The 21338-nt window shown below is 30.6% G+C and overlaps 1 protein-coding gene across 1 annotated transcript; it reads right to left on the bottom strand.

The window, feature by feature from the left end:
* Positions 1-3458: 3458 nt before the first annotated feature.
* Positions 3459-14832, bottom strand: LOC11434305 (pectin acetylesterase 9). Its single transcript, XM_013614206.3, has 13 exons — positions 14191-14832; positions 13998-14080; positions 10317-10446; positions 7533-7612; positions 6330-6416; positions 6103-6227; positions 5942-6002; positions 5025-5084; positions 4872-4949; positions 4661-4766; positions 4302-4450; positions 3822-3959; positions 3459-3734 (listed from the first exon to the last, which is right to left on the bottom strand). Exons 1-12 carry the CDS (start codon positions 14345-14347, stop codon positions 3828-3830), a joined length of 1248 nt encoding a protein of 415 aa, XP_013469660.1. The 5' UTR covers positions 14348-14832; the 3' UTR covers positions 3459-3734; positions 3822-3827.
* Between the last annotated feature and the right edge of the window lie 6506 nt (positions 14833-21338).

Raw genomic sequence — 21338 nt, 5'->3', positions numbered from 1 at the left:
ATTCAAGGACTAATATGATGAAAATATTATTACATAAATGTTACATTTTTGAATCATCTTCAACCTCTTTTCATCACCGTTAAACTTGGAGCTTAAAGATGAAGCTCGACTTTCATAACAATTTTTTCCCATATTCCCACCCCCTTCATTTCAGATTCAATTTCAATAGTTTTGCTTCAAGAAATTTTGTGGATTTTGGCTTTCAGATTCAATACAAAAAAATTAGGGTTTCAAGTTTTCTGAATTGGGGAAGAACTAGACCACTTATTATTGGAGGAAATTTAGGTGATTTTAGAATGTAGATTGCAAATTGTGTAATTAGGGTTCTAATTTTATACAATTGGGGAAGACAGAGCCATTGGGAAGAAAAGAGCCGTTTCGGAAGAAACTAAAAATAATTCTGCAGATCAATCAATTTAGTACTTCGAAATGTTTGTTATTATCGGCCAAATTAGTCCCTGCCTACGTGGCGCCTGATATGTGAGAGGTTAACGGCCACGTCAACCCCGTTAATGCTCCGTTTGAACAGAAGGACTAACTTGATTGACATTTAACAAATTTAGGGATTAAATTGATATTTCGCATAATTAAGGGACGAAGTTGGCCGACCCGTGAAAATTCAGGGACGAAGTTGATGATTCACTCCTTTTTTAATACATACATCTTAACAAACTCTTCCCTCAATTGTCAAAAAAAAAAAAAAAAAAACTCTTTCCTCAAAAAACTTAACAAATTCTTGCTTTTTTTTATATATAAAAAAACAAAACGATATTTCTACTTCCTTAAAAAAAATGATATTCTTACATCATTCAACATTGCTAAAATAGTATAATATATGTTATTCATTCAAATTAGTCAATTGACTCAAATTAGTGAAATTAGTGACTATATCAATTGACTCAAATTAGTCAATTATGTATTATCTCATTTTTAATCTACTTAACAACCCAAAATAGTATAATATATGTTATTCATTCATATCTTTGAGTTCATTCAAATTTGACCCTCCCTCCCTTAAAGAAAACTTAAATCACTCCCACTTCTCTCATGATAATATAAATCTTACAAGGAAATAATTTACTAGATCGACGTCTATCAAAAAAGTATTTTGAAAAATATTTAAGAGCCCGTTTGTTATTGTTTTTAAAAAAAAAAAAACTTTTTTAAACAAAATAATCACAGTATTGCATGTGTTTTTTACTGTTTTAAAAAAATCAGAATCTAATTTTTTTTTTTTTAAAAGAGCTTCAAATGAGAAGCTGTTCAGAGCAGCTTCTCAAAAAATAGATTTTTTTTAAAGGGAAGAGAAAATTAAATGTCAAAAGATTGAACTAGTTTTGTAACAAAAAATCCCTTTTATATAAAATGTATCCAAACAAACTAAATTATTTATGTAAAAAAAAATGATTTTTACTCCAGTAATAAAAACACAAAATAAATTCTGATTTTTTATAAAATCTCTAAAATATAATCTTTAAAAAATCGCATTCACATCCTCGTAAAAACTCAAAACCTCTATGATATCATAGATACACGTAGGGATGAGAATAAGCCAGGCCGGCCTACAGGGGCCTACGGCATAGCCTACGACAGGTTAGGCCAGACCAGATTTTTTCTTAAATAGAGAAGGTCTATGCTTTTTTAAAAGCCTATTTAGCTTAATAGGTGAGACCATAGGCCATTCGAAAAGCCATTTAGGCCGACCAATTTAAGTAAATAAGAATAATATTATTTAAGATTATTAGTATAAATTAATTTTTTTGCATATTTAAATGTATTATTACAAACTAGAATTGATATATGATACAGTATATAGTTAAATTCCCTAAAAACTCATGTTGATTATCAAAAGAGAGTTTAATCTAATTGATATATTAGTTCGCTAGTCTATTTACACTTAGATCACATTGTTGATTTAAAGATATTCATATGAAATAGGCTTTTAAACAGGCTAGCAGACCGTATCAGGCTTTCAGAAGGCCAAACTCAGGCTTAAAAAGTAAGTCTATGACAAGCCGCAGGCCAGGCTTAGGCCTTTAAAGAAATTGGCATGCCAGACTCAAGCCTTACAAAGCCTAGCTCGGCTTAACCTATGCCATCCCTAGATACACGTCACATGTGGACTAGTCCCGTACTAAATACATGTTGAACAAAATCACGATGTCAAGATAAAGTCATAGAATTAACTGCTCATCCAAGTATGTTCTACTATTTATGGAAGTTGATGGTCTGATTATCACGGCATAGCTTATGGTATGTTTGATTTGCAAAAGATAAGTGTTTGATTCATGTATCTGAGTCAGTTACTCGGTCAAATCTAAATATTACTATGACTCAAGACCTTGAAAAGACCTAAACCAAATGTCTAGTCAATTAGGTGGTACTCCCTTCGTTTCATAATGAGTGTCACTTTAGCAAAAAAATATAATTTCAAAATGAATGTCACTTTACATTTCCAATACAACTTTACTTTTTTTCTCCCAACTTTACCCTCAATAGATACTCCAACTTTTCTCTCGCACAATTTTCAATGAAACTTTAAGTTTGTCTTTTTATTGAGCAATTTAGTAAAAATGATAAGTCTAATGATCATTTCATTTCATTTCTTAATTTGTGTGTAATTGGTTAAAACGACAATCATTTTGAAACGGAGGGAGTATCATATTGATCTTTCTTATCTTCTCGATATGTCCTTTTCAATTTGGTGGGTTCACAAAATGAATAGTGTTTGTGATCAATGTAATAGAAATTAAGGAATATATTTAATTTTGTTAAGCATGCAAACTATCGAAAAGAGCTTGTATGGGATGTTAGGACTCCCTTCCACCTTATACAGTAATCTTGAGTTTGAATCTATATTTAATTTTAGAGATCAGAAATCCGTCTCAGTTGAGGATCTGAGATAGGTCACTGCCACACTAAGAATATGTTCTACTATTTATGGAAGTTGATGAGCTACATTCTTACCGCGGCATAACTTAAAATTAGGGGTGGGCAAAAAAACTAAAAACTGAACAAAACAAAAAAAAAAACTAAACAATTACCAACAGTTTTGAAACTGAACTGATACAGTTCAGTTCAGTTCAAAACAGTTCAGTTTGATTCGAAATAGTTCAATTCAGTTCGGAACATTTCAGTTTAGTAACTAAAATTCAATTTCATTTGTTTTTTTCATATTTTTTTTCAAAGGTATCAATAATAACAGTTCAGTTCAGTTCAAAAAAAGTTCAGTTCGATTCGGAACAGTTCAGTTCGGTTTGAAACAGTTCAGTTCAGTTTTCATCCCGAACTGAACCATGCCCACCCCTACTTAAAATCTAATGCCAGAGGTTGCTTTGGATTGCTATTTGCAGTGAGGAACTGATAAACTGCTTGCTTACAGCTCAACAAAGAAAACCACAAAGAATAATTACCATCTCCTAAGATTATAGAATAACATGTAGATGATGACAACCTTCTTCAGATACCAGACAAAAGCCGATTGATTTTTATCAAGTAAAAAAGTATATATTTAGTAATATGAATGACATAATTGAAAAGTATCATTCAAATTACATATTCTGTCTCATTCCTTTATCAAGAATTTTCTATCTCCTAGCACTCAGCATTGTGTATACTTGTATGGTTTTGAATAAAAAAAAAAAAATCACCCTCTATCCTTTTACTTCAGGGACCTCAGATAGGAGAACTGGAAAGCTTGTTGGAAAAAATTCCAGTCTGATCTTCCAAATGACCTGAAACATTTCAAACTGAGTCAGATCAATGGACCATAAACTCGCCATGGTATCCAAGAGAACTACAATATTTTTTTAAGGCATTACCTGAGCTTAAGGTATTAAATTATGTAATGCAGGTGCAGGTATCAAATTACGACAAGTTGTATCACATGGATATGGACAGTCTATTGCCTTGCTTCTGTTTCTACTAAAATACCAATCACCGACTGCTTCTGCAATAGTCTGTAAAATGTAGAGTCGATTAACCATGTTACTGATTAAAAAAAATTCAGTATGCTGAAAGTTCAAGCTTTAAATATCACTTTATTTTCCAGGTGTAAGACTCAAATTTTGTACAAAGAATGGAATTGAACATATATAATACTACAACACTAACATAGTTCAAAAATCTTATACTAATCATCTATTAGACCTCAGATTCCTTTTCCAATATCGTAGGTTTGAGTAGTTATCAGAAGTTGGTTACTATGTAGCACGGCATAAATGTTCACCCCAAAATTAGTTAAAGTTTCACATACAATAAACAGGTTTATCGTTATGTCTTGTCGTCAAAGAGATTGGTACCGTGTTTTTTATTTTTGGAGAATCAGCTCCAGACCATGTATCTTGTGATTCACTTTGGCAATGAGCAAAACATGAATTTATAAACATTCCCCCGCTGTTTGAATAAAAGTAGAAGGGTTTCAAAGCAGCAATCATGCTGAGCCTAAAACCTGAGTAAAGTGCATTGAATTAAGGAAAGTCAGTTCTATTCACAGTTAAGAGGATGAAATTTGAAGATGTGTATGGAGTAAACTACTTAATTCTTTGACAAAAGATACTAACATGCTTATTAACAATAAAAAGAAACTTCTTATAAAAAGAATGAGTAAAAGCTATATCAAAAGATGTGAAATTGATGGCAGAATAATTGAAAGAGGGACCTTGCAATGTATTAATTTCGGTTGGTGTGCATGCCGCTGGGTCCTTCTTGCAGTGGATCCAGTGCCCGCGGGGATCAGTTGAAGGTGGCACCAATATATTATGGAACTGTTGACATTTTAAGTTTATTAATTTCATAATTCACCAATTGTGAGTTTAATATAATGTACATCATAGAAAGTTAAGAACAAAATGCATCTCAGAAACCATTACTTGGAATACATCATAGGCAGAGTTCAAGATAAAATATGGTGTTGATATATATTTCAACACATATTGTGGAAAGAAGCACTGCATGAAACACGAAATATGTCAGAATCTTGTACAATCATCCTGAGCTAATGATGAAAGTTCATGGAAACATACTAGGTCTGGATAAGAAGGCATCGCACTGGTGCAATTTTTATTCAAGTTCTGTACTGACCCCTGTTACACAAGACAAAACTATGTCAAGTAAGCCCGTTTACTGTTGCCCACTTTTCTTTCTCTTATGCAATTTGAAAAATTCAATATAGGGAATAGCATGTGGCTTCCTTTCTCTATTTCATAGGATATTGAAATAATGAGTAAGAAGTATTAAACATGAAGGATGTTAAAAATATCCATTTGAGCACTATGCTTTTTATTAGACTATTATGTGCATAGCTCTATATTTAGAATAGAATGATTGTAAAACACAACATATGTCAGCTCTGAAGCTAATATTTACAAATGATATCATTCGACTCTATGAAAGTGATATCAATTACAAATGATGCCACTCGGCAACTAATATTGTAATAAGAAATCCTAATAGAGGCTTCCTTATATCATTTGTGTTATTTCATGATTTTACCGATTATCTTTCTTCTGGCATACAAATCTTCACAAAGGCCAATTCCAAGTTTCATAAACCTACTTCTTCAGTTGTTGGTTCGGTTGTTGAAAGTTATTTGGGATCGCTGCACTGCATCTTTGACATCTAATGCAACTCACATAGTTTTCAAACTTTATGAAAATATGTTGCCAAATCTTGTGTCAAAAATCATTAAGTTTAAGTTAACTTATCGAGAATGCAACTTGCAAGTTGCAACTGGTAAATTTTATCCTCATAATAGTTTGCAAACTTTGCATAATGCTTACTATACTTTCAATAATTGTTAATTAGTACATGCTATGTACTTCGTCTACTAATCGCTTTCATTTCTCCTTCAGGAAGCATATAAACTTTTGTAAATGATTAAAATTAACTCAATTTCCAAAACACAAGTATGTATATAAATGGCGCATTTATTGAAGGTTACCTGCAACCTAACTACACTTTTGAAAAAGTATCTCATGGTGTGGTTCAAACTGACATCTCTTCTGCAAAAAAAGAGGGTGAAAAGAGATTGTTAGTATTTAGATTTTGCTGAAATGACTCAAAATATAGCAAAAAAAGAGGGTGCAAAAGTCTTTAACATACCCATCAAGGAAAAAACCTGCATCACTCAAGCATTTAACACTAGCATTGGTTGGCAAATACTTGGTGAAATTGTCACAATGGTGAAAGGTGGCCAAACCTCCTGCTGAGCAGCCTGAAAGCAAAGCCTAAACAACATACAAAGTTGGTATTATAAATTCATTCAAATCATAAATAATCTGATATAGTCAGTTAACCTAAACTTTCATAAAGAGTAACTATATGTATACCTTGCGTGCCTTTCCTAAACCTTTTGGCAGAAGGTCGGCAATAAGGGCTTCCCAAATCTTTTGCCCTTTGAAGTAAAGCTTTGTTGTCTGATTTTCATCACACAAACACAATGAGAAACAAATTAGTAAAGTTGAATTTAGAACTACTACATAGGCAAGGTGAACTCTTCGGTGGACCAACTTCTTAAGTGGTCAATCGTAGATCAATAATTAAAATTATTAGAAATTTCAACGACAGTTCAGAAATAAAACTCATGACATTGTACTATAAAAAATAACTCATGACATTTCTCTCTGTTTTTTTTTTTTTTTGAGGCAGACATTTCTCATATTTATGTTTAAGTCAGCTGCTCGATTGATGTCCTTTAATAAGAGTTACCTATTGTCTATTGTTTTAATCAATATCAATTAAATCATTACTTCAATCGTAAAAATAAGGATGACCAAAGAAGATGGGGCACCAAAGAAGTTAGCTCATATTAAAATTTTTAAATATTAGTTTATGATGGGCCACCAAAGAAGATGGCTCATAGTGTTGGGAATAGGTCAGGCCAGGCCAGGCTTTTATAGGCCTGAGCATGGCCGAAAAAATTTGCAGGTCTGAGCCTGGCCTAGCCTATTTAAAAGTTTGGCCTGGCCTGAAAGCCTATTTACAGGCCTACTTACTATTAAAGTCACTAAACATTCCATTTTATCTACTTTTAAATAGGCTTAATAGGCCTCAAAGCCTATTTCAGTGTAAGACTTGTCTATCACTACTATAAGGCATTAAAAGCCTATTTCACTATAAAGCTTTAAAGCCTATTTAAAAAGTCCACTATGAAGCCTAACATACATAAACAGGCCGGCCTATTAGGCTTCATAGGCTTTTTTGATAGCCTATTTACTTAAATAGGTTTTTTAAAAAGCCTAAGCCTAACCTTTTTAATAAACAGGTCAGGCCAGACCAGGCTTAAACAGGTCAGGCCATAGCCCCCTGTAGGTCGGCCTGGCCTATTCCCAACCCTAATGGCTCATATTAAAATTTCTTGGCTTATGAAAAACGTTAAAGACTTTTGTACGCGTAGATGACTAATCCTAATATCCTCGTGAATCGTTTAATGTAATATTACCTTGGTACATAATTTAAAATATTTGTTAAATAAATTACAAGAATTAAAAAATGTTTGGTATATAAAAAAAATCGCATTCGCATCAAATTACCCCATTATTGAACACTTTGTTTCCCGTAAATGAAGCTCCATCACAGTATCTCAGCTTCACCCTGTTCCAATTGTAAAAGTCTGGTACAGAGTCACGGGCAAATGAAAATAAAATTAATAATAAAACTTACACAATTTAAAAGATAAAACAGCAAACGGAAACGAAAAAAAAAACACTTTTTAAAAAATGAGTAAATGTCTCTGTTTTTTTTTTAGTTTTAACCCTTTAATTTATTTCGGAAAGAGGATATATGTATGGCTAAAACGGAGTTCAATTATAAGTAAGTAAAAATCCAATCAAATTACTTATTTTAATCATTTATCAAACTCAAGTCTTAATTTGAGTTTAGAGGACATAAGTCTTGCTTAGCCTAATAGTTAGAGCTCACACAATTTAATTATGGAGAAGTGTGGTGTTCGGAATTCGAACCATAGCTCCTGTATATAATATATAATATGCAATATCCCCTAATCGAACTCAAATATTAATTTGACTTATCTTAATTATTAATCAAACTCAAGTATTAATTTCTTATACATAACCGCGTAATAGGTAATCATCATTGTTAATTAAAAAAGTTAACAATTGATATGATCAATTCTTCCTTCAAAAAAAATATATGATCAATTCTATAGGCACAAGTCTTCCACCACGCACAAACTTATCAATGGTGGAAAAACAAACTAGCATTGTTAATTATCAAAATAATACTGGGCAAATACCGTTTTTTGCATTACCTGGTCACATGATGGTCCCGTTTATTTAAGGAGTCACATGATGTGCCTATATTTTTTGATATGTAATGTAACGCATGATGGTCACATTACCCCAAAATACGTGCAAACGCCAAACGGTATTTGTTAATTATTACGCATGCACAACTATTTTAGTTCGCATGATGGTCACATTACCCCAAAATATACGTTAAGGACTCAATAAAAAACACTTATATAGGCACCGATAACTTTACATCATTAAACAAAAATAATTTATTTATTAAATTATAAATTACCACATAATATTTAAATATAATCTTTAAAAAAATTAAATTATAAAATATTTATTTATTCGTATGAACTTAAATTTCTGCCACATTTGCTAATAATTTGAAAATGGAAAAATTAACATTACAAATTTTACATTTCTTCGTTAAAAAATAATAATAATAATTTGCATGAATTACATTTTATTTAAAATGATGACAAATTGATAAAATAATATTTAAAACAACTATTAATTATTATTTTTAAACTAAAACAACTATTAATTATTAAAATATTACTTCTTTAGTAAGTGGGACAACATAGTACAAATTTTATTACTTCTTTTAAACGTGGGACCCGTTAGTTGCCTAGGAGAGAGAGATGATCCTTATACAGTTATATGTTCCTTAATGGAGACTCATTTTTTCTTCCTCCAATGGAGAGTCCTTAACGGGGAGTGATCCTTGGTAAATAAGGACCTCCCATTGGAGATGCTCTAAGGTATGTCTTCTAAGGCAACCATAATTTATAATCTATAATCTAGGGCAACCATCATCTTAAAAAATTGATATTGTAATACTGAGCCAAGTTCAATTCAAATTTTAATATGGTATAAAAGTCTCAAGATCGATTATACCACATGTTACTAGATTTTCACTATCGCACCATTTGGGTCACGCTTCATGTCCCCTCCTAGACATGAGAGGGTGCTAAGAGTCCCATATTAAAAAAAAGAAAGTTTGGACATAGATTTATACATGAGACTAGTCATTACCTTGTAAACCGGTTTAATAATAATGAATTAGATCCAATATAAAAATTTAAGATAGCATATAATTTATTCAAGATTTATTGAATGATCTGCTATTATATTTTTCTATTGGACTGCTCGAGTCACACTCCATGTTCAATACTAAGCTAGAGGGGGGGTGTTGGTTTTGTAAATGTTAAGTTGCCTCAACCCATAACGTCAAGAAATTTACAGAGGTAAGAATTATGAAACGAGAATGGTAATATTTGTCAACTCACGTGACACGGTCACATGTCAAATGGACAACGGAAGCACGCAAGATACAAGATTGGAAGTTTTTATGCAGAACAGAGCGTGAGAACAGAAGTGAAAATTGAAAGTTAGGTGAAAAAAAACAAAAGGTAGCAATCAAGGGAACAACAAGAGCACGTGAAAGGGAATCTGGAGGAACATGTAGCTTAGTTATTGTGGAGATTCAGTGGACACAGTTGGGCATACATATTTGTCACTGGACCGTTCATTTTAAAATCAAAAGAACAGTTGTGTTACAAGGACCATTGCTACAGCAAAAGTGTTAAGAATTAATTGAGCTAAGTTAGTGTCACCCAAATACCTACCAATACATTTTACTACCAATTAGTAGAAATTAGAAAAGTGCTGCTGCTGCTAGCAAAATAATACTAGACATTATTGTGTAATATCGATATCTCATTATGCCAATGGATCATAAAGATGACTTAGTGTTGGTGGTTTTTAGAGTATTCGGTGGCGTAACTAGAACAATTGATTAGGGTGTGCAAATAATTTAAACTTCAATTAATACAAATTATTATGAACATAAAAATAAAGAAACAATATATGGAAAATGCTATAATTTAATACAGCCTGTAATTTAAATTTGAAAAATTGAACATTCTATATATTTATTTTTTGGCATTTTATATCAATAAGATATTTAGTTAAGGAACGTTGAAATTCAAGTGAATGGAGTTAATTAACATAATTCTCAAATGAAAGATGAAAAGAAAAACAGAGCAGATATTGATTTACCTGGATTAACGGTAGCATTGTTGCTTAAAATACCATTGAAGGTCTCATATTTGGTCATGTAATTTGTTGAACCCCTGCGAGTTTTTGCTCTCTCCAAGCATGATTTCAAGTCATTGCACCAACCACCTCCCTGGCAAGTACCACAAATATGGCGGTGATCATTAATAATTTATGAATGCAGAACTAAAGGGGTAATTTCTTCAGTTGAGATTTGGGCTCCACAGAGCTAACTGAAATAACTAGCTGCTGTTTCATCCACTTTGTCATTTCAGATTTTAATTTCAATGTCTTTGCTTGGATTGTAAGTTTTGTAGTATGAAACTTATTCTCCGACATACCTATATATGGTTCAACAGTAACGGTGCTTTCTATCTTTCGTTTCACGTTATCGAAACACGCAATTAATTATGAAGAATAAACATTTAATTTAACGGAGATGCTAAACATCACGATAGAAATTGTAGCGAATGCATCGCGTGAGCTAATTATAATGGTAACAAAAAATAAAAAAAAGGTCCCACCAACCATGCAATGTGGTTACAAAAATTAAGGAGTTTTTTTTTACTAAAATATGATTTTAGTCTCTGCAAATATGCCTCGTTTTGGTTTTAGTCCCTGTAAAAAAAAATTATTTTTGGTCCCTGCAAAAATTTTCGTTTTTTAAAATAGTCCCTGACCCCATTTTTGTGATGATTTGCATATGTGTCACACGATGACTGAACTGATTTTGTAGTTTTTATCCTTGCAAAATATTTTGTTTTTTAAAAAGGTCCTTGCAAAATTTGTTGTTTTTGAAAATAGTCCTTGGAGGGACTATTTTAAAAAACAAAAAATTTTGCAGGAACCAAAAACAATTTTTTTTTTTACAGGGACTAAAACCAAAACGAGGCATATTTGCAGGGACTAAAACCATATTTTAGCCTTTTTTTAAGCCTCTTGGGATAATTAGTGAAACATTCTTTCGTTGGATACAACATTTCGCTTAATTTAATTCATAAACTATCATTATCTCACCAATTTGATCTCTATACTTTTAAATTCAACTAAAAGATTCTTAAACTAAATATACTACCTCAGTTCTTTTTTAATTGTCGCATTTTGACATTTTACACAAACCAAAACAATCAACAATTGATACTACTTTTGATGCAATAAGCTATACTTTTACTATAATGACCTTATTCATTTAATATCTCATTTCATATATTTCTCTCTCCGCAATAAATAACTAAGGATAATATTGGTAAAACAACATTCAATGTTTCATTGAACTTTGAAAGTGACAGATAAATAGAAACAAAAATTTTCCCCAAAAGTGACATTTAAAAAGGAAAGGAGGGAGTATCAATTTAGTCCCTTACTTAATGATCTAAGGACCAGATTGATGGTCAAAATTATAATTTAGAAATCACATTAATGTATTTAAACCTTCTAGTTGACACATTGATGTACTTATTACTACTTAATAATAAATAATAATTTTTTTTAGATACAAAATAAATTATAATTTACAACAAGAAGAACATTTGCACATTTCACCTTAAAAACATTACATATACAATAAAGATACATAGTCGGTCTTTAGCTTTCAACACTCTTTCAATATTTTGCTTTTCTTTTTTTTTCTCTTTTATATCATATCATCAATTTATCATATTACTCTTTTTGTTTCAATACATCAAAAAGTGGTTTTGTTTTTACAAAAACATATTTCTTAAGATTATTTTTTTTTACAAAAGTTTTCGGTTTCAAACATCAACCCACACATGTGAAAGGTAGATGTACTGCAGTAATAAAACCAACGACATGACAAAATGTAAGATTTTGAACGACCAAACTTCATATGCGACATGTTATAAAAAGAACAACATGTGCACTTAATTTTATTTTTTTAATAGAAAAAGTTATATACCAATTATTGCTGGTTTTGATTTTATGAACTATAATTGTATGTCGATTTTATTTTTGGTGAGAACGTGCTAATTAATACTATGACAGATAAAAAAAATATTTGTCCAAATTTTATGTTATGAATATCAATTACTATAGAGTTAATTTTTTAAAATCGTACTATGATTTAACCCCCTTAATAAAACATAGGATTTAATCTCGACACTAATTTATAAAAACTGTAATAAATAAATAGCTAATAAATTATTGTTTGATTTAATCGACTATAATGTACAGTAACTATCAATTCTTTTACAAAAGTTTAATAATTTGTTTAATAAATCAAAAATATATCAAATGTTTTGAATGTCTAAAATCTAAATCCATTAATTTTGACATATAATTAATAATATTATGAAAATGTTTACCATTTTTTTACCAAATAGTTAATAATATTATGAAATTTTACCTTTTTTACCAGATAATTAATAATATTGTGAAATTGTTTACCTTTTTTTTACCAAATAATTAATAATATTATGAAAATTCTTTTAAGGGATGTATATAATTATTTCATTTTCTTAAACAATGTTTTTAGTCTAAAAAAAAAAAAACAATTCCCTTCAGAATCTCTTAATAATTCTTTTTATACTATTTGTTTAGTAAAAAACAATTTTTTTCTATATTCATAGATCTCTCTATCAAAGTTAGTTCCATTTGACACGTGTCAAATTTAAATGATTATATTCTTTTATTAAAATTTAAACATTTGTTTGACAAGGTGTGAGAGTCTAATTTTTTTCCATTAGATCCAACCTCCTATTGTTGCATTAAATAAAATTTAAAACCACGGTTAAATATAAACAAAATGTCATGTCAAGGACAATGCAATTGGAAAAAGTTTCATCTAAAAATGAACAGTAAATATTGTGAAGGACGGCGTTGGAAGAAAAAGCTTGTTTAACATAAAGCAGTGCGCGCGCAAAAGTCTAGGCGGAGACGACAGCAAAACACTATCTATCGTATAGCATTTTGAAACCAACCAATCAATCATCACACATTAACCCCACAACCCAAAAATACACCACCAAAACAACACTGACACTTTCGTAACTTTTTCACTCACCATTTTGTACACTTTCACTTTTTTTTTTACATCATATTACTCTCTTTTATTTAGACTCTCTTTTATCCTAAATAAAAGAGAATATTTTGTCAAAAAAGTTCATTCAAAAAGTCCAATAATTTTATTAATATTTTTTTTGTTGACTAAACTTTCTTTTATGCTTTTGTTTAAGATAGTAAATTAACTCACTTAAATTAACATTGGAGAATCGAACCTCAGATTTAAAAAGGACTACACTCATAAATCTTAAGTCGATACAACTAGATGAACTCAAATGTGTTAACTTTCTTTTATACTTAAATCGAATGTAATAATCGATCTTATAACTTGATTGCAAGTAAAAAATTGCTATACATAAACTAAGCAAGTAAAAAATTGCTGCACATAAACTAAGCAAGTTATTCATATGAAAGTTTAATGCAATTTTGATTAACATTTTTTGTCATCCAAAGACAACGAGGAGATTGTAGATTCAAACTGAGCAATCAAAAAAGAAAGAAAAAAAAAAAAAGGCTCGACGTAATTGTAGATTCAAACTGAGTAATCAGAAAAGAAAGAAAAAAAAAAAAAAGGTTCGACGTAACAATTTCGACAATATCCTTTAAAGTCATTAATATATCATTTAAAATAACTTCAATAGAACAATGAGAAAAATATGAATATACCTCAAATTGTAGAAGCCAATTGTCTTCACCAGCTCCAAATCCTCTATCCAAATGATACGCCGGTAAACTTCCATCCAAACAAACTACAAATTTACATCACTCAAAATTTCAATAAATAATAATAATAGCCAAAAATAAATAACAAAATCATAGAAAATAAACAAATAAATGAATGAAAATTAATTAAACTTACAAGCACCGGTTTCGCGTGCGTTGTTAACGAGAGTCATGTTCACATAAAGCTTCTTCGGTTCTTGTGAGTGAACACGCCATGACTCCACCGTGATTAGATAGAATAATGCAAACGCCACCGCGAAGTTCATCGTAACAGAAAACGAATTATGAATCATAGTTTTTCCACTTGATTCCAATTCTCTCAATACAAAAGAGATTTGAGAAGAAAGTGAGATCTAAATATAACTGTTGTATCACTACTACTACTCTGTTGTTGTTTTGCTATTTGTAAAAGAATATTGTAGAAATGGTAAATCACAATGGATTCGGAGAGAAAAATAAACGGAAATGGAAATCCACGTAATTGAAATCGAGGCTTCATTGATTTGGCTATGCTGAAGGGATATAGATGAATTTATTTGGAAAGGAAAAAGTGGCCATAACAATAAATTAATTACTAATTAAAATTAGTGATGACAAAAATGGAGAATTAGTAAAATGCACGCTCAATCTAAGGTAAAAGGTTGATAGAAATATGGAAAGTGAAAAGAGAAAGAGAAGCGTGAAAGGAATGAAATGTGAGAATATGTGTTTGTAGAAAGCTTTATAAGGAGTGTAGTGTAGTGCGCGTTGTCGTATTGAGAAGGAAGTGTATTATTTGATTGATATATATTGGAAGAAGAAAAAATTGATGAGAAGGGAATTTTGAGAAGGAAGGGAGTGTGCGTGGTGTGGGATGGACCCACCTTTAAACAGAATATGGATCAAGATGACAACCATAACCAAACCATGTTGCAATGGTGGGGTTTACTTTTTTGCTAACTTTGAGTTCAAGTTATGGCTAACTAATGTCTTTTTATGTTTTGTTATGGTAGTTAGTAACCACTATCCCAAAAAAAATAAAAATTGTCAATATCACCAAATGCATTTCTATATAAATTGCTTAAAAACAAAATATTTCATAAGAATTGTGTGTAGGTTTTATTTCACTTTTGAATTGGTTAGAACCGGTTTTAAAAAGTGCAAAATTTATTTGAATTTTATATAGGAGAAATGATATCAACATTTTATTTTTAGCATTCACTCATAATGAAATTCATGTGGGTCTCATTGTTTAAAATGAATCAATTATAAAGTGTCAATAAGAGAGGGGATGTTACTCATGTTAGCGTGTGTTAAAATGTTGATGTTTATATCACTCCTACTTTATATAGAGAAATGATATAAACATTTTCTTATAAATACTTACTTAAAATGGTGAGATACACGTGACTTTCACCAAATAAAAAAATGTCTTAGACCATTTACAATGGCTTGTTGAATGTCATTTTCAATATGTTGAAATCATTGGAGAAGGGTATTGAAAATGAGGGAAGAGGAGAGAGATGATGAAAGGTTTAAGTATCTTGAAAGTCTGACCGCAGGGGACACATGGCCCGACGCCGTTTGCCAAGTTGGGCGCATGTGGGATACGCGCCGACAAGGCGCGTCGCTGGCAGGGGGACGCGGAGAGAGAAAAAATTATGGATAAAGCTGTGACACGTGGTTTGTTACGATTGACTGCTTGGATTTTTATCTTCTTAATAATTTGAACTCAATTATTTCATAGCAAATTTTTATTTTATTTTTACCAAAATTCGTGATATTTTTTTTCTCTACAAATAGAGACTTGGATCATTTGATTTGGACACAGAAAAAAAAAAACCAAAATTTTCACTCTCTTAATCTTATTATTAGCATTTCTTTTGAAGTTTTAGTCTTTGTTTAGTGAAATGGATCCCAATAATAATAAATTCAACACCCAAAATTCTTCAGATTACCCATTTAGCTACCAAAATCCCAACAATTATCAACACCCAAATCAATTTCCCAACCAACATCCTCAAAATCCAAATCAATTTCAAATCAACATCTTCAAAACATGCATAATTTTGGTTTGGGTTAAATATGTTTTTGGTCTCTATAAATATGTCAACTTTTCATTTTAGTCCCTCTAAAATTTTCCTTCAACTTTTAGTCCCTATAAAGTTTTCAATCTTCATTTTTGGTCTCTCTTTTAAAGTAAACTCATATGTATAATTCATATTATTTAATAAAATTTTCCAGAAAAATTCAAAATATTATAAGAATGACTCCAAAAAAAATTAAGAATTTTTTAACAAAACATGAATTTAATATGAATTTTTATATTATTTATGGTTAAAAATTCATATTTAATTTGTGTTTTGTTAAAAAAATCTAATTTTTTTTAGGAATTGTTTTTTAGAATATTTGACACATTTCTGTACAATTTCATTAAAAAATACAAAAATTAAATCAAAAATAGGGACCAAAAGTAGTGATTGAAAACTTTATAGGGACTAAAAGTTGAAGGAAAATTTTAGAGGGACTAAAACGAAAAATTGACATATTTATAGGGACCAAAAATATATTTAACCCTTTTGATTTTGCATCAAATTTTAATCACCCATCCTCTGTTCCAAACGACTTTAATCCATATCATACTTGTGTGTTGTATGCATAGTTTGTTGTCTTGCATTTTAACTTATATGTGTGTCGTGTGTTTAGTTTGTTGTCTTGCATTTTAATTTAAGAAAAATAAAAATAAATTATTTTACAAAAATTTTGTTTTTCCAAAAAAAATAGTTAATTGTATTATTTTAATTTAATTATAATCGATAATTTTATGTAATTATAAAAACAAAAATATAAAATTAAATAAGAATAAGAAATAAAAGGTGGTGGGGTAGGGTGTTGAATGAAAAAACTATTGCAGAGGTGGATGTTGAATTAATAGAGAGAAAGTGATTTGGAGTGTTGAGAATTGAAAAAATGGGTGTTGAAGGGTATTGAAAATTTTTTAGCATAGTAAATGATCTTATTAAAAAGTGTTCATAATATTTCTCGTTTTCTCTTTCCTAAATACTATTAGTGCAAATATATTGTTTATAGGAAAATGTTAAATTTCTTAATAGAGAAAATGTTGTTATAACATCGCGAAGTTTATTTATCGACTATTTAACAACCACATGTCGTGTTTTAAGCTAAAGTCATAGACTGAAGTAGTTGGCAAAATATTAGGCATTTCATGATGTCTTGGCGAACAAACAGTTTACTCTATATAGTATTTATGAATTAATCGTAAGTGTTCAATCATTAAAAATAGTTTATTTTAATCATACCTACTTTTAAAGTTACACATATGATTTTTGTAATTTGTTGATTGTGTAAAACCGTTTATACCCTTTATATATCAATTTTATTTTAATAAATTATTATCGGTTCACTTTTAGCAACAAACAATTTTACTAAGCTGGTGTATTTGTTTTCTCATTGAGAACAACACACGTCAATAGTAAAGCTACAATTGAAGTTTCTGCAAAATTGTGGTGAAATGATATCTGGATGTGAAAATTATTAGGGGAAAAAAGTGCAAAATAAATTAATCCATTTAAAATCAATTTTGATTATCATATAACATTAAATTCATTCATATAGCATTGTGTACTCAAAGATTTTTTGGGCTTCAGTGGCAAGGAGCTCCTTCCAAGGACGTACCCTGGGAATACCGGGTTCGATTCTCAGGAGGAACAACGCTTGGCCAGTGCGCATGCCACTACGCATAAGCCGGATTAGTCGTTCACCTTTAGTGGGTCGGAAACCGGTGCGAAAGCTAAAAAAAAAAAAAAGATTTCTTATTTCTTATGAGATTCTTTTCTCTTTCCGAAAGGGTTTCTCATGGGATATTATTGGATATTAGAGTTGGTGTATGGTAGTGTATAAAGTCAATGCATCATGCATGTTTTGGAACATAGCATAAGTTATGAATCTATGTATCTATAGGTGAGGTGGGGATTTTTGGGTCATTAGCCGCATTCTCTAACAAGACTACTAGTACAGGTACAGCTGTGAGGTCTTTTTGATTGCGACGATGAGAGTAGAAATAGAAAGAAAGCAAGAGGTGTAGACTTTGCAACCTGGGAACCTAATCGTGGTAGGTCCTTTTTGTTTGCCAACTTGTGTTCGCCGTAATTTATTCTGTAAATTGTTCGGTAGAGTTAGGAACTAGGAGTAGACATCAATAAAATCATATTTTTATTGGAAATAAATTATATGTGATAACTTGACCAAAATAAAAAAAACTTTATGTGATAACATTTTTACCGGTGTAACTGTATGCCAGTGTTATTTTGTGTGTGATAGGGTGGGCGAGTGAGAGTTGACCGTGTTATTTTTTTACTTGGCGTTTTTTTTCTTTTTATAATGTTGCCTTATGTTAAATGAAGATCGAGCAATGATATTTATACAACTATTTTGTGGTAAATTTTTGACAAATTTCTTTTTTATACTCTCATTATGTTCTTAATCATTATATTGTTTTTTATCAACAAAAAGAAAGAAAAATAAGTTTGTTTTACAACTCATTACGGAAGAAAATAAATGAGGTTTGGAAATGGCAAGCAATGAAATGTAGTGTAGAATATGCATGACTTCCACATGCAGCCAAAATAATGTCATGTTCAATCACTATCAGTCAGTACTATTTTATACATATACTATGCAGCAGCAAACAAAATTATTTTTGTCGGTCTAAACATTATTTAATACCTTTGGAATTTGGATAATAGCTCGAACAGTTTATCTCTCGCTCTATCATACCGTAAAATTGCATATTTTGCGTTATTACTTGTGTAAAATCATTATATTTGTAAATCTTGTGATTTTGTAGTACTTATGGCCCTTAAAGTCCCTTGAGTCATTGCAATTGTTAGGGCGTAAAAATTTGGTTTGGGTTCAACTTTTAACCGTAAGTAAGAGGAAATAATTGTTTGATCACAAGTATTTTGTAATTTGGACGCGTACACATCGACGGATACAAATTTTTTGAATAGTAAGGGCATTATCTATATAAACCAGTAGTGTATGATGTGTTTTTGTAATATATGCGTGTTTGTATTTTGTTTTTATTGGAATGAATAAACTGTCAATTTAGTCTATAAATCACTGTTAGGGGGGTGTTTGTTTCAAGGTTAAGAATGACATTCCCGGGAATACATGGTTAGGGAATGATTATATCCATGTTTGTTATGAGGTTGAGAAAAAAATATTCCTAGGTATAAAGGTTCCTGGGAATGGAGTAACTTCCCATAACTTCCATTATTTCCATGAATATATTCCCATGTAAAGAGATGGGAATGTGCATTCCCATGATATTATGCATAGATTTAAAAAAAAAAATTGTAACTTCCAATTTTTCCAGGAATGTCAAGTTATTTGCCAAACACTTTTTTTAACAAATACCCAAGAATCAAATTTTGATATTTTCATTCCGAGGTATGTTATTCCTGGGAATAATTTGTGTTTCCCAAAAACAAACGCCCCCTTAGTTTTCCAACTTAGTCCATAAACTACGTAAATATAATTGTAGTTTTTGATTTATATAAAATTTTCAATTTAATCACTATAGTATATAAAAATTCATCAATTTAGTCACAAACATCTCAATAACAGAGATTAAATTGACGAATCTTATATACTTTAGAGACAATGTATTATACTTATATAATTTAGAGACTTAATTTGAAAAATGGTGATAGTTTAAAGACTAAATTGACCATTTGTTCTTTATTTGAGCAGACTTTTTTATATTGGGAAGCAACTTGTAGAATTTTACTTGTGTGATTGGCTGGGTTAAGAAACAAAGGTTATGTGAAGGGTGCAAGGGCATGCCCTTCTGGCTTCTGCATAGTATAAAAACAAATTATACCACTAAAAAGAATTATGAAAACTTTGTGCAGGCACATTCCTTCACACCACTCTATATGTATATATGGGATTTAATTTGTATATTGTTTATTCTTAAATCAATTTCTAGTACCCCGTCTGATTTGCGTAAAAAAAAAAAAATCATCAAATGGTTGACTTTTAGAACGACTTGTGGTGTTCACAACCTATCCCTCGGCTCATGGGGAGCATACCACATGGTGTCTTTGCACTAAACCGTTGGTAGTTATGTGGACTCGGATGGTAGTTGGTGCTTCAGGGAGGTAGGCAATTTACTATTGATCTTCTTCTTACTGAGTAATATTTTAGCTCGTTCTCCTTCTCATTCTAACAAGGGAGATAAAGTATGAGGAGGAGAAAAAATTAAGATAGACTCAATTTGTTTATAAAGAAGGGTATTGCCAACGAGTGCATTCTTTAAGGATTTTGGATTAAGAAATTGTTATTTAAAAAAGTTAAATAGTTCAATTTTCAATGCATTGAATATATGAATTTTCATAAAAAATGCAAAATGACCCCTCAAATTTCAAAAATTGCAATTTGACCCACCAAAATTTTCAAAAACTACAAATTGACTCCTAATTTCAATTCCCAGATTTGGCCATAAAAAATAAATTTTATAAAGGTTCCCCAAAAATGATGTTAATGAAATTTTGTATTACTCCATCCAAATAAAAGTATTGAAAAATGAAAGAGAATGGTCTTTCAAAAAACATTTTAAACAAAAGTATGATAATGAAAATTGCCTATAATTCTAAATTCTTTAAAAAAATTCAATTTCCTCATCCAAACACATTCTCAGGGAATTTTCAATTGTTTGAAATCGATGTGGAGTAGAGGATTAAAAAAACTCATGTCTTTATTGAATCTTTAAATGCAATAACTCTTCTAAAAGTTGGTTTCATTTATACTCATTTGTATCAAATGTTGGCAAAAATATTCATCAAATTTGCAATAACACCGATGAGATTGAGTAGTATCATATTATCAAAGAGGCTCTTGTTGCAAATGGTCTTGCAACCCGGTTTGACGTTAGAGAATGGTGTCAAATTTTTGAATTTTCTTCTTTTAATTACAAAATGCTTTATCGATACATTTTTCTGATAGCTGAGCTCCATGCTATTCATCACGAGCTATTATTGGTTAAGGAGTCGAATTACCATGGTATAATTTGTTTCACACATCCTGTTCAGTGCGTTTATCTTCTCAAGCTTCCAACTCAAAGGTTTCACAAATATGTTGTTACTTTTATTCAAGACATCAAAAACATTTTTCCTCAAGATTGACATGTTCGCATTATTCACAATCTTCGAGAAGCAAATAGTTGTGCGGACTTTCTAGTTAAACTTTAAGATTCTTCTAGCATTCATCTCTTAGTCCACG

Source organism: Medicago truncatula, chromosome 1 (assembly GCF_003473485.1).
Source record: "Medicago truncatula cultivar Jemalong A17 chromosome 1, MtrunA17r5.0-ANR, whole genome shotgun sequence".
In the NCBI taxonomy this organism is placed as follows: Eukaryota; Viridiplantae; Streptophyta; class Magnoliopsida; order Fabales; family Fabaceae; genus Medicago; species Medicago truncatula.
This window is presented reverse-complemented; position numbering and strand designations above follow the sequence as displayed.